Source organism: Lutra lutra, chromosome 15, assembly GCF_902655055.1.
Source record: "Lutra lutra chromosome 15, mLutLut1.2, whole genome shotgun sequence".
Classification (NCBI taxonomy): Eukaryota; Metazoa; Chordata; class Mammalia; order Carnivora; family Mustelidae; genus Lutra; species Lutra lutra.
In genome coordinates, this window is record NC_062292.1 from 19,784,045 (window position 1) to 19,798,015 (window position 13,971).

At 45.1% G+C, this 13,971-nt stretch overlaps 1 protein-coding gene across 5 annotated transcripts in view; it reads left to right on the top strand.

The window, feature by feature from the left end:
• The window catches only part of RGL1 (ral guanine nucleotide dissociation stimulator like 1), a 255,851-nt gene that overhangs the window by 187,047 nt on the left and 54,833 nt on the right, over positions 1-13,971 (top strand). For all 5 annotated transcript variants that reach the window (XM_047704124.1, XM_047704126.1, XM_047704123.1 and 2 more), the window contains one exon: positions 8,161-8,238. In XM_047704124.1, the coding sequence (XP_047560080.1) occupies positions 8,161-8,238 (78 nt within the window). The remainder of the gene's footprint in view (positions 1-8,160; positions 8,239-13,971) is intronic.

Here is a 13,971-nt window from a genome sequence, read left to right on the forward strand (position 1 = left end):
AAGGGTTTAGCCTCAACAAGACAAACACTTGTCCCTCTTTACTCTCTGTGTCTACACCAGTGCTTGAGGTTAACCAGAACAATTTCATTTGGTACTGTTTTAGAATTACACCCAGCCATAATCACTTGAGGGAAAATGAAAATAAGTTCTCTTCCATGCTGGGTTGGCAGTCTCTGGTAAATCCTTTTTTTTTTTTTTTTTTTTTCCAAATGGACCCAACTTCTCTGGGAATTCTCTGTGGGAACATGTGGTGACTGTAGAACCCTAGCGTTCTAGGGCTCTTGGTGATGGTGCTGCTAAGTGAAGGGATGCTGTTGAAGACTTCACCTCTAGTCCTAACCAGGCTAGCTTTCTTTTCTTGACATGAGTTAAAAGTGTTTTCTGCGAAGTAGCTTTCCTCTCCTTCATTTCTTCCTTTTCTTTCTTTCCTTCCTACCTTCCTTCCTTCCTTCTTTTTCCTTCCTTCCTCCCTTCCTCCCCTCCTCCTCTTTCTCTCTCTCTCTCTCTCTTTTTTTAAAGATTTTATTTATTTATTTGAGAGAGAGAGAGAGCATGAGAAGGGGGAGGGTTAGAAGGAGAAGCAGACTCCCTGCTGAGCAGGGAGCCCAATATGGGACTCAATTCTGGGACTCCAGGATCATGACCTGAGCTGAAGGCAGTTGCTTAACCAACTGAGCCACCCAGGTGCCCACTCTCTCTCTCTTTCTCTCTCCTTCCTTCCTCCCATTTGACAAAGGGAAAGAGGACGTGCAGTTATCCTTCTTTTGTAGAAAAGGATACCAAATTGCTCAGCAGGTTTTTTTGTTTTGTTTGTTTTAATGTGCAAGCTGACAGGAAAACTGAAAGGCAAGGTACATATATCCTGAACAGTAACTGGAATGTGTTCCAGTTTTCAATTCAGCCTTGATACTCTAAAGAAGTGGTCTTTTTTTTTTTAATGTTATGTTAGTCACCATGAAGTACGTCATTAGTTTTTGATGTAGTGTTCCATGATTCATTGTTTGTGTATAACGCCCAGTGCTCCATGCAATATGTGCCCTCCTTAATACCTGTCACCAGGCTCACCCATCCCCCACCCGCTCCCCTCCAAAATCCTCTGTTTGTTTCTTGGGGTCCATAGTCTCTCATGGTTCATCTCTCCCTCCGAGTCCCCTCCCTTCATTTTTCTCTTCCTTCTAATGTTCTCCATGTTATTCCTTATGTTCCACAAATAAGTGAAACCATATGATAACTGACTCTCTCTGCTTGTCTTATTTCACTCAGCATAATCTCCTCCAGTCCCTAAAGAAGTGGTCTTGATAGTTTTCTAGCAGGTGGAGGGAGGGATTGATCACAAGCCTCTTTAGGAGTTTGCTAGAAACTGTGGATCAGCCATACAGAAAAAAAAGCACATCATCAAATTTTTCCTACTGGTTAGGGATTCCCAGCCTTCCGTAGGTTCATCCAAGGACCCTCCAGGGACAGGCTTTCTAGCATGGATGATGGGACATGACATATAGGTGGCCATTACGAGTTAGAGGAAGGGACTGCTGCTGCCTTGTATCATGATGAAGCAGGTAAGTATGGTTCTTGAAATTAAATTCATTAAAGTAAATTAAATGGTCTTAAAAAGGCATGTCTAAATCTTTCAAAGTACAAAGGACTGTTTTTGAGTTAGTTTTAGCTTATCTTACCACTTTCCTCTCTTACTACTTTTTTAAATCTATCTTACCACTTTTCTCTTACTTGATATTTGCCTTTTTTTTTTAAAGATTTTATTTATTTATTTGACAGAGAGAGATCACAAGTAGGCAGAGAATCAGGCAGAGAGAGAGGGAGAAGCAGGCTCCCCGCAGAGCAGAGAGTCTGATGCGGGGCTCGATCTCAGGACCCTGAGATCATGACCTGAGCTGCAGGCAGAGGCTTAACCCACTGAGCCACCCAGGTGCCCCGATATTTGCCTTTTTTTACACGTGTATGTGTCTGTGTGCAGGAGAGAACTTAGCCCTTGAGAACAACATATAAATTGATGCTATATTGAGTTTTTGTAAGCATAGGGGAGACAAGTAATCCTGAAAATGGTGATCCTACCATTTTTAGTCCTACGCTCATGTGTATGAGGTTCCATGTAGCCTATTTCATAAGGTCCTTGATGAGATCTGCAGTAACATCTTTTCGTGGTTGGGGAAGACTGAGCTTCAGGCTTGCACTGATTTGTTAATAAAGTATTTATTCATTTTAAGCCTAAGACAAATCTTGACCCACTAACAGACTCTGGTTGTCAGAGCATTGCCTGCTCACCACCCCAGATGTATCCCTGTTTCTTCTGTTGCCCTTCATGTGACCGCAGCCACTGGAACATACTAGCAAGATGTATGTGCCGTTGACTGGAAGGAAGAGATACTGATGAGCCACCGAGCTGTGGTGGCAGAAAATGGGCCAAAGAAGAGAAATGGATGACAAGGACTTGGAGTGGAAAATAGAAGAAACCCTATAGCTAGGGTGTAAAATCTATCACACTTAAGGAATAATCTTAAATTTGGATGCAAGCAAGTTACAGTGTGAGAGACCTTTTGGGTTTCTTGTTCTGGAAGAGCAGGGATTATAAAACCTTTGTCCTTTTGGCCTCTTCTTCAGACTGTTGTGGGTTGGGGCTAGGCGTGAAGATGTTCTTCTCAAGGAAAATTTTATAACTGTGAAGGATTTTGTAATTGTGAAGTACCACAGGAAGACTAGGCACTCTTTGCTGTTAATGTTGCCTTACCTGTCAGGGACTACCATGATGGTAACGTGGAGAATGAAAGCACTTCAAAAATGGAGGACGCTTCACAGCAAAGGCCTAGAGTGGAGGATGGCAGCTCTTTCTGGATCTTCTAGCTTTTTCTAATTGTGGTAAAAGTGCCTGGAGGTCCAGATCTTATGAGTGGAAAGCACATCCTGTGCTCAGCATCACTGGCCCCTTGCAAGAGAACAAAGAGTCTTTGACCTTTGTCTTCTCCTTGAATAACAAGCTCCATGGAGGTAACAAGACCTTTCCAAGGTAGGCTTGGTGGTCAGACTTGGGTGGATAGTTCCTGCCGTGAAGGATATTATTTAGAGTGATTAAAAACATCCCTCTTACTGATCTGTGGGATACAGTCCACAGTCGTAATCAGAGCTTCCTTGGTGTTCCAGACATCTGCTGGCTCTTTCACCCATATCGTTCTCCTGAGTCAAGGTCAGCTTCTGAACATTTTCCTCATACCTGACCTGTGTTCCCATGGGTCAGTTAAAGAAAACCGCCTTGAATGTTCATGGGCTGGGGTTTATTAGAGGATCAGAGCCTCCCAGAGGTCCAGGAGTCAGCAGCTTCATGTGAGGTCTCGCTTCTCTTTCCTTCTTCCTCTCTGTTCTTTCATCCATCCCCAGTAAGTGGCTTCCTCCCTTCTTCCTTTCTTTCCCCAGGAGATAGTATTGATTCATTCATTTAGCAAATGTTTATTGAGTGTCCACTAAGAGCAGGCTTCATTGATGCCTCAGGGGATGGGGCAGTGAGTAAGGTAAGAGGATGAAACCGAGGTCCTCTCCATGGCCTGTCATGCCTCATGATCAGTCCCTGTCACCTCCGCGCCTCATCTCCTTCTCTCCCTTTACTTACTCACTAGTGTTCTTGATGTTTCTCAAGCACATCATTCTGCCACTGTGTTACGGCCTCTGCCCCGGCTCCCCGCTCTGCGTGGAAGATGCTTTAGAGATCTGTAGAGCCCACTCCCCCACCTTCTGGAGGATGTTACCTTATTGTCAAGTTCACATCGGGCCTTGTCTGAATACCTCGTGTGTGGGAGCCACTTCAAGACGCCCCTTATTGTGTCTGATCACCCCTACCTGTTTTATTTTTCTCCATTGCACTTTTCACTCTCTGACTTGGTATATGTTAATTAATTATTATTTTATTGTCTACCTCCCCCCACTACAGTGTCCACTTCCTGAAAACAGGGCCTTTGGTTCGTTCACAGCTGTATGCCCAGTGCTGGGAATAATACCTGAACATAGGCCTTAACGGGGACTGAATGAGTAAAAGGATGAAAGATTGGTAAATAAATGCAAAGAATAAAGTTTCTGACCCCAAAGAAGTTATAATCTAGTGCATTGGAGCACATAAAATTAAGATAACTCGAGCTCATGTGATCTGGTAGTGACTCACAAGGAGACTGGGCTGTAGCATCTGACTGTCAGGTTCAAATCTCCGCTCCATGTATTAGCTGAGTCTTTGAGGGCAAATTACCTCAGTTCCCTGGGCCTCACTTTCTCATTTGTGAAATATGAATAATAAGATCACATAGGATTCTTGTGAGAATTAAATGAAACCATTCTTATAAAGTGCTTAGTGCAGTACCTGGCACTTGGTCTGCACTCGGTAATTATTATCTGCTGTTGTTACTGGATTCAGGCGGAGCCAGAGAAGTTCCTCAGGATTACCGCCATCTTGGTCTGGTGTTACTGAGCCTTTTCTGTCAGGGAGCAAAAGTTCAAATGTCTCCCCCAACCAGAAAGACTGTCCCCGAGGACAACTTTATCTTAGGATTTCTTTGAACCGCAAATACCCCTGTCCTCCCTTCAAACACATATTAAACATTTCATTTGCTCAGATAGACTCCAAACAATAATACCGTCCCCTCTGGAAATAACTGTTTCCTGTCTAAATATCAGCAACCAGTTAAACGTTAAGGTTTTGTTTTTCTTTTTCCAGCAATTTTTAGGCCGTGGTAAATAATTGCTGAAGACTGTACTTTAAGAGACATCTGTAAATCTTTCTTTTGCCTCGTGATACAGGGGAAACCATGTCAAAAGTCATTCTGACAATCTGTATTTTAATTTAAGTTTTATGAGTTACCATTTAAAGAAGGCCAGTTGCTCGTTGGCAAGCCTTTTTCAGAGATTGACGCTTTGATCTTAAATCCTGGGGAGACTTTGCAGAAATTGGAGGTGACATTGTTGACAGGTTCATCTGTGGCTATTCTACTGCCATTAATTAAACACACACACACACCCCTTTTATTTACTCCCCTGGAGTAAGTGAATTGAACTTGACTATGGTTTTTGGTGGGAAGCTATGAGAGGGTCCAGGAAACATCAAAGAAATGCTCCTAATCTAGTAAAACTAACTCTCAAATGACCTAGCTTGAACATTAAAGAGCTCTTGATTCCAGTGCTGGTCTAGTTTCTTTTCTGTAACGCGTTAATTCTCTCTAATGATTAAAAAAACGCAGGGGCAAATATCCATCCCCTCCCCATGAAATTCCAGAGGGTTACAGGCTCTTTAATTTTATCTTGCTTCTGAAGGTCTCCTTTGTAAAACCATATATACGTTGTTTTTTTTTTTTGCCTTTCCATACTGCTTATATTTTCAAGATTTGAACTTTAAGATCTTAAAACTTTATTTCGTTTGCATTTCAGTTTTAGATTTTTGGATCACAGCTATCCTAAAGCTTTTTTTATGATCCCAGAGTTGAGGAATGAAGACACAGACAGGTTAAGACACCGGTATAAGCCAGATGGTGCCCTTGCAGCAACGGTTGAGAAGCCTGTTTCCGTGTCTGCTTAGGGAACCCCACCAGACCATTCATTTGCCCCAAACAAGTAGCCATCAGCATGCCTCCTGGGTCCCCGGCATCATTGGAAGCACTAAAGAGTAGGAACAAAAGGGACAGGGATCCTGTTCTCATGGAGTTTATGTTCCAGCGCACAGTAAACACAGTAACTTAATTATACCGTATATGAGAATGTGCAGTACAGGACAATAAAGCAGCGCTTTGAGTGTTGGTCTTTTTTTTTTTTTTAAAGATTTTATTTATTTATTTGACAGACAGATCACAAGTAGGCAAAGAGGCAGGCAGAGAGAGAGGAGGAAGCAGGCTCCCTGCTGAGCAGAGAGCCCGATGCGGGGCTCAATCCCAGAACCCTGGGATCATGACCTGAGCTGAAGGCAGAGGCTTTAACCCACTGAGCCACCCAGGTGCCCTTGAGTGTCCGTCTTATGTAGGGTGGCCTGGGAGACCTCACCAAGAAAGTGACATTTGAGCAGAGCCCCGCAGGAGCCGCAGGTGCGGAGGGAGGTGCTGTTGGCCCCCGGGGGGCAGGAAGAGGAGCACCGAGATTCTGAGCCAGGAGGATGCCCGGGTGTGGTGAAGCAGCAGGGGGGTGGGTGAGGCTCAGGGAGGGTGAGCAGGTGCGGTAGACTTGGTCAGAGGTATCAGAGAAAGTCCTTTAGGGCCCCGTGAGGCAGGTGTGACTTTGGCCTTTCTTCCGTGTGAAACGGGAGCCACGGGAGGGTTCTGAGCTGAGCCGTGACGTGATGGGATGCACATGGCACAGGATTGCGCTGAGCTGAAGCCGGGAGACTGATGATGTGGCTGTTTCACTGATCTAGACTAAAGGTGGTGGTGGTTTGAGCCAGGGTGGAAGTGACGAGAGGAAGTGTTTGGATTCAGGGTATGTTATAAAGGCAGAGCCAATAGGATTTCTCGGTGGATTGGGTAGAGACGGGACCGTGCATGCGGCCGCACGTGCCTTGCCTTCTTCTTGATGGTCCTCACTGGTCTCCAGAGCATCGTCGTCCAGTCATTCTGGTCCTGATTAGGAATCTGTGGACCACTCTGGCGGCTGAGAGAAACATCCCTGAGGTCTTCCGAGCACACGCTCTGAGCAGATGGTGCCGGATTAATTAATGAGAGCGAACATCGCTCACCCGCATAAGTTGCTTGGTCCGTCTCGACAGCATCTGACTGCACCTGTCGCATCCCATTCTTGGACGCGACCTGGGATAGGTGCTCCTGTCATCCCAACCAGCAGCTCAGCTCCAGAGTCTGAAAAATGCAGAGCAAGAACAGCCATCCCATCGTCGGATGGGCGGAAGGTGCAGCGGCTCCCCTAAGGCCCCGCCCTTCACTGCGCCTGCCCTAATCTTCCCTACTCACATAAACCACAGATGCTGTTGTGAGAGGAGATGGAGACTGGTTCCCTATGATGGTGGCCAAGGAGAGAGCCAGAAAATCTGTTCGTTTAGGAGAAATCTCATTTCCCATCCCTGCCTTGCTCACATGGGGCTGAATAAATCTTAATCTGACTAAGTTCTTATCTCAGAAAAAGCAAAGGGTGGCCCTGGAAGCCCTCTAAGTAGCAGGTGCAGGCAGAATAAGAGGAATGGGGAGGGTGGAGGCCAGTGGAAAATAGGTTTGAGAGGCCAAGAAGTCCATAAGGCTGATGAGCTCAACAGAGGAGCAGGTGGATGGGAGGGGGCTCGTGCCTCGGGGTGCAGACTGGAACCTACCGGGATACGGCGATAGGGAGACCAGATGGGTTGGCACTCAGTCAAACCAGATGGTGGGCTTTTATCTCTAAAAGGATTTGTAAATCCTAGGAACACGGAACATAAGGGTACTGGGGCCTTTAATCCCATTAGTAGAAGACAAAAGTGTTCTCTTTAAAAAATGTAAACCCACCAATTACAGAATTTCTATGATCAAAACTTAGGGACAGAGTACCAGCTTATGAAACACCAAGGCATCTCTGGATTCTTCACTGAGGGGAAGAGAAACTGCAGAAATCGTCAGGGCATTCATTATAGGTTAATAAAAAGACACCCCTTCGAGGAGTTCATGTGTATGCTTGGAACCAAACAAAATGTGATACATTTGTATGCAGTAGGGTTGCTTGCATGTGGAGTTGGAAGAACAGCTAACTGCAGTTGGGAACTGATTAATTATTCAGTAAACTTTGAGAAGGAGACAAATTTAAAAATTGAAGCACCTATTGCTTTCTAAAAAGTCATCCCCCTGTGTCCCCTTGGGGTCTCCTTGGGGATAAGTCCAGGAGGAGAAGGGTTATGGAAGTAATTCTGGACCCTCGAGCAATGGCTGAGACAAGGACTGAAGAACAGGATTTGTCTGCAAAAAGGAGAGCAGCTGTGGGGACGTGGAGGCCAGCAACTGGGCAAGGTTTCCATTTCAAACATGAGATAACAGTTTCCATGTTTCAGGAGTAATTAAAGAAAGAAATATTTATGAAATAGCATCAAAAACTGATATGGTGGGATATTAACTTAATGATGTGGGAAAGCAACTCAATTCCATTTCAAACATGAGATAACAGTTTCTACTTTTCAGAAGTAATTTGTTTGTTTGTTTGTTTTTATCTGTAAAGGTATGGAAACCTGACAAGTCCAAACTGTGAAGAAGATGGAAGCCCAAGTTCATCAGAGTCTAAGATGGTGATCCGGAAGTACGTATGCTTTTTCTGTATATTACAAGCTCTCAGTCTCAAGTCTCAAGACTTATTACCCTAAAAGAATGTAATTAGGTAGAGCTTCTCTTTTTTAACATTCCTTTTTTATGTTGTCATTTTCCCCCATAATGCGTAAAACCATAGAATTATTTTTTGACCATCCAATGATAGTCATTTATTCATCCGGTAAAAATGTTTTGGGCACCTACCATGTGCCAGGCCCTGCGCTAAGGGAAACGGCTACCAGCAAAATAGGTCTCGGCTTTATGAAGTTTGAATTTTAGCTGAGAGACAAAGAATCCACACAAAAAAAGCAATGAAGGAGGGCAAAGGGACTAGATCCTCACGGAGAGGTTGATTCACACAGGGTGCCAGGAAGGGGCTCTCTGATCTGGTGACACTGGAGCAGAGTCGTGAATGGGGTGCAGGCTGGGCCTGGTGAATATCCGAGCAGGGAAAGTGTGGACGAAGCTGTGAGGCAGGAGCAGGAGGCAGATGGATGAGTGAGGCTGGAGCCGAGCACATGAAGGGACCAGTGCTAGGGAGTGAGATCCGGAAGGTGGTGGGGGTTCCAGATCACATGGGGACTTGAAGGCCTTGGGCAGGATGTTAAATTTTATCCTAAGGAAGATAAGAAGCATTTATTTTTATTTTTATTTTTTTAAAGATTTTATTTATTTATTTGACAGAGAGAGATCACAAGTAGACAGAGGCAGGCAGAGAGAGAGAGAGGGAAGCAGGCTCCCTGCTGAGCAGAGAGCCCGATGCGGGACTCGATCCCAGGACCCCGAGATCATGACCCGAGCCGAAGGCAGTGGCCCAACCCACTGAGCCACCCAGGTGCCCTGATAAGAAGCATTTAGAAGGGTTTCGAGGAGAGCAGTGCTATGGCCTGATTAATATTTCAGAAGGCTTTCTCTGGCTGTACGTGGAAAACAGACTCTGGCAGCGGGATGGGGGACAAGAGCAGCAGCAAGGAGCCTGGTTAGGACCCTTGCAAGGATCCGGGCAAGAGATGCTGGTAGCGTAGGCTGGAGGAGGAGGTGGGGGAGGAGGTGATGGTAGTGGTAGTGGTGGTGGCATCCACCACAGTGATAGTAGTAATAGTAGTAATAGTAGTAAAAGTAGGAGTAACTTGTAGTAAGAAGAGCTTCTGCAGAGATCTTGAAGGTATTGCCAGCAGGTTGTACCAATGAAGTGGATGGGGCATATGAGAGAAAAAGAGGAGGCATGGACACCTCCAAGGGTTGTGGTGTGAGTCACTGATAGAGCAGAATTTCGGTTTTATGAGGTAAGAAAGGCTGGGGAGGAGGAGCAGGTGTGGTGGACAGCACGTGTCAGTAATTTCATCGTAGACATACTCACTTTGAGACGATTGGCTAAATCTAGAGTTCAGGGAGAAGTCAGAGTGGGAGGCATAATCTGGGCATCCTTAATTTAGACATAGTATTCAAAGCTATGGGGTTGGGTGTGCCCCCCCATGGGAACAAAGGCTATAGAGAAGAGGAAGGTGCAAAGACTGAGCCTTGGTTCTTTCCAGTGTTCAGATTAGGAAGATAAAGGATCCAGCAAGAGAAGGCTGGAACAGAGAAGCTAGCGGGGGACGAGAAGAAAGAAGTTGTGTCCAGAAGACAAGTGAAGAAGGAGTTTTGAGGGGGTGTGACCAACCGTGTCTAACAATGCTCAGACATCAAGTGAGAGGAGCCTGGGGAAAGACTCTGACCTTTGTAACACATTGGTCCTTGGCCCACTTGACAAGCGCAGTTTTGGTGGATGGAGGTCTGGCTCAAGAGAAGACAGAAGTTTGGAAGAGAAATGGGCTGGAGGATGATCTGGGGCAAAGGAGGGTTTTTTCATCGTGTATGTGTTTATTAAACCTGGGTGATGGTTTAATCTGATGAGAATAATCTAGAAGACACAAAAAATCCATGGTTGGGGGTTGCAGGCCGCTCTAGGAGTGATGTTCTTGAGTCGATGGGATATATGCCAGGGTGCTTGAAAGGACTCTTACTAAGTATTCATCTTGGGGTCAAAAGTCCAGGTGGTTAATCCTGTGAAATATTTTAACTTCTCTGAGGACTGACTGATGAAATCCTTTCTGCAGAAGCCAGGGATGGGAAGGTAAGAAAATTAAGTATCTTTTTAAAGTCTTGAGAAGAGGCAGTTTTATTATTTTATTGGATGGACTGTAAAACCAGACACACTGGTGTAGATATTTGAATGTCAAATGCAAGATGTGTGGTGAGTGGAACTAATACTTTTATTCTTACAGGGCTTGGGGAGGCTTCTTGGAGGAGTTGACATTTCAGGTAGACCCTGAAGGAGGGTGATGGTTTTGGTGGTAGAGCCATCCAAGCAGAGGGAACGGTGGGACCAAGTCAGGGAGATGCATTTTGGGAACAAGACAGAATGCTATGGCCACTTCCTGATGGCATGTGTACCAGGTTGAGGTGAATTGTAGAGCTGAAGCTATTGTGAAGGGGGGGGTTCATTCTCCCAAGAGAGTAAGGACCCTCCATGGTAAGCAGGAGATAGTCAGCCCTGAATAGTTTCTTCAGGAGGGAAACAGTATCATCAAATAGGTGATGTGGGGGAGAGGGGTGGACTTGATTAACAGACTTCTTACCTAGAGTGTGGTACATGGACCAGGAGCATTGGCACCACCTGGGAGCGTGTTAGAAATGCAGAATCTCAGTCCTCACACAGACCTAGGTTAGAATCTGCATTTCAGTAAGATCGTTGAGTGATTCCTATGCACTTTAAGGGTTTCAGAATCATAGGATTAGAGATGTTTTGTTGTTAATTGTGTTTATCCCTGAAAACTTACTGAAATAATAATTTTTTGAAAAGAACCTTTTATAATGAGTCTTTTTAAGCATATACAAAAGGAGACTTGAGTCGCTAGCTTGTGACCAGATTCAGAAATAAGTGTGTTGTTCTCCACAAATTTTGGAATTGAGTCAAATCTGGAGCTACCATTTAACCAGCCACCTGAACACTCCAAGGAGGGTCATGGTCTGAAAAATATCCAGAGCTTTTCTGTTTCCCAGGGGGTGCTTTGAGATTAAGTAGGTTTCTGGGAAGTCGCACGTTAAAGAAAATTGGTTTGTACCTTAGATGTGAAGAATCATGCTCATTATTTGAAAGTTCTATTATAAAACTTTATTCAACTTCATTGTACACCAGGAACAGTGTGATGTGGGTGAAACTCCAGGATAAGCTGTTGTAAAGGGCTTTCCAGTTTTAAGCATATGAGTCCTTAACAAAGAGCTTCACATAGAACTCCCCGGAGGGGGTCCATCATCTGGGGACAATGGTCCTTTCCTAATGCCTCACAATGAATTGGTAGAAAGTGCTTGACCCTTTTCCTCAGACCAACTTGCTTTTTAAAAAAATTATGCCTGCTGAAAATATGCCACTTTATCTTATAATGGGCTACTCTGTCCTACAAATACTGGAATGCTGAAATCCCTTCTCTCAGCTGACCTCTTTCTTCCTTGTGTTTTCCTTCTTTCGTATTGCTTCCTCCCATCCTCCCCCATTTCTCCTTTTGCTGTTTTTCATCTCATTTCACCATCATCTTTTGCTCTTTCAGAGGTTGCCCTTCTCCTCATTTCTGTGGCTGGCTAGGGTCACTGCTCTGTCTTCCTGAGAGGAAATCAGGGTAGCATCTTCTTCATTCCATATGTAATGTGTGGAAAATTCCTCCACCAATCCCAGAGCTCTGGCATCTGACATGGAGCCCTGACCAAAGGCCTCCTGACGGCTGATGCATGTGTAGGAGATACGGCTCTATAGCCGTTCTCAGTGGGCTGGTTTCGTCCCCAGAAGATATTTGGCAATGTCTGGAGAAATTTTTGTTGTCTTAACTTGGTGGGGGGATGCTATTGGCTTCTGGGAGGTAGAGGCCAGGACTGTTGCCAGATGGTCTACGTGCACAAAATACGGCCCTCCCACAGAGACTGATCTGCCTCAAAGTATCCGTGGTGTGCAGGTAAGCTACACGGTGAGGACTGCGGCCCTCAAGTGAAAGCCGTCTTTACTTAGGAATACCAGATGTACATAAAAATAGGACCCTGCTTATTTGTGGGGGTGGGGGAGAGTCCCAGTGTGGAGGTAGCCTGGGAGCCAGCCTCAGAGAAGGCGAAGGGCCTTGGGTAAGGAGCCTGGAGAACTCAGATTCGAGTCCCTCATCAGTCACTGTCACTTTCCAGCCATATGACCTGGTCACTTCACCTCTCTCTCACTTTCAGTTTCTTGACCTGAAAAATGAGTGCTCGGAATATAGGATCTCTGGCGGCCTTTCAAGTTTAATGGCCTCCGGGATAAAACGTGTTTAGGTTTCCTCTTTTCCAAAGTGAAAATGAATATCAGAACCAGGGATATTGGGGGCGCCTGGGTGGCTCAGTTGGTTAAGCATCTGCCTTCAGCTCAGGTCATGACACCAGGGTCCTGGGACCCAGCCTTGCATGGGCTCCCTGCTCAGCGGAGAGTCTGCTTCTCCCTCTGCCCCTCCCCCAGCTCATGCTCTCTCATTCTTTCTCTCTCTGGAATAAATAAATAAAATCTTAAAAGAAGGGAAAAAAAAAAGGAATCAGAGATATGGCCCAAATAGTATACTGAATTTTTGAGACGTCTCCTTGACTGCTTTTTTCAGTTGGGGGAGGGGGGGGCTGTGCCACTAGTTTCGATAAACTAGAAAACCAAAACAGCTTCTTAGGCCTGCTTGTGATTAATCGCGACATCATGGCGGCTCACTGCGCTTCTCAGTCCAGAGAGGAGCTAAAGCATTGGATTGCGGGGTCAGGTGACGGGGGCAGAATGCCAGTTGTTTTCCTTTGCCGCGAGTCTGTCTTCTTGTGATTTCAGGTGGGAAACAGACGGCAGGAATTCAGTAACTTTCTAAGAAGTAAACATCCTGTTTTAGGGCAAATGCCTGCAGTTTTGCAGATGGGGTGCGGTGTGGGTGGGGAATCACTGGGAGGCTTAACCCTGAGCAGAAAAAATCCTCAACTCTTGTTTGGTTTTTCAGTTTTTAATGTAAAGCATAGAGCAAGGCTTACATTTCATTCAGGGTCCCAAATCCCAAGATAACAGTCTTCCTTGTATTTCTAAATATGGATCTAATCAACCTTTCAGAGGATAAAAGAACTAAGAAAAAGGAGAATGGGGAAGTACAAATGGAACCGTCCAGATGAAAGATTGGCTTCTGGTGCCTTGGACCACAGCTGACGAGTGTTCTTCATGAATTTCAAAAAGTGTCAGATTGTGCTGTGACTCCCACTTGTAATTCTAGGCCTGAGTGTGCCCGGTTCAGGCTTTGTGCAATATCAGGGACCTTTGAAGTCATCTAGCCAAAATAAGAATTCCTTCAGTTGTGAGGAATGCAACTTCCAAGGCCTCCAGATGTTGGAATCTGCCACACAGTGATCTCTGATGTTAGAGTGAGACTATTGTATATAATAAGGCATCCCATGTTTATTTCTACAATCCCTAAACTTGCCACTATTTGGAAATCAGGAAACTCACTTCCTGTGACAGGAGAAAACATCTCTGCCCAGATCCATTCTACCTGTGCCCCTTTCCTCTTTCCTGCTGACACTTTTACGTGATAAAATGTTGTCTATTTAGAATAACAAAATCAGAACCAGATGGGAAAGGAAAGTTTCCTTCCTGCAGATTTATTACAATCATTGAATTCAGAAGTGAAGAGAATGTAAAGGGATATTA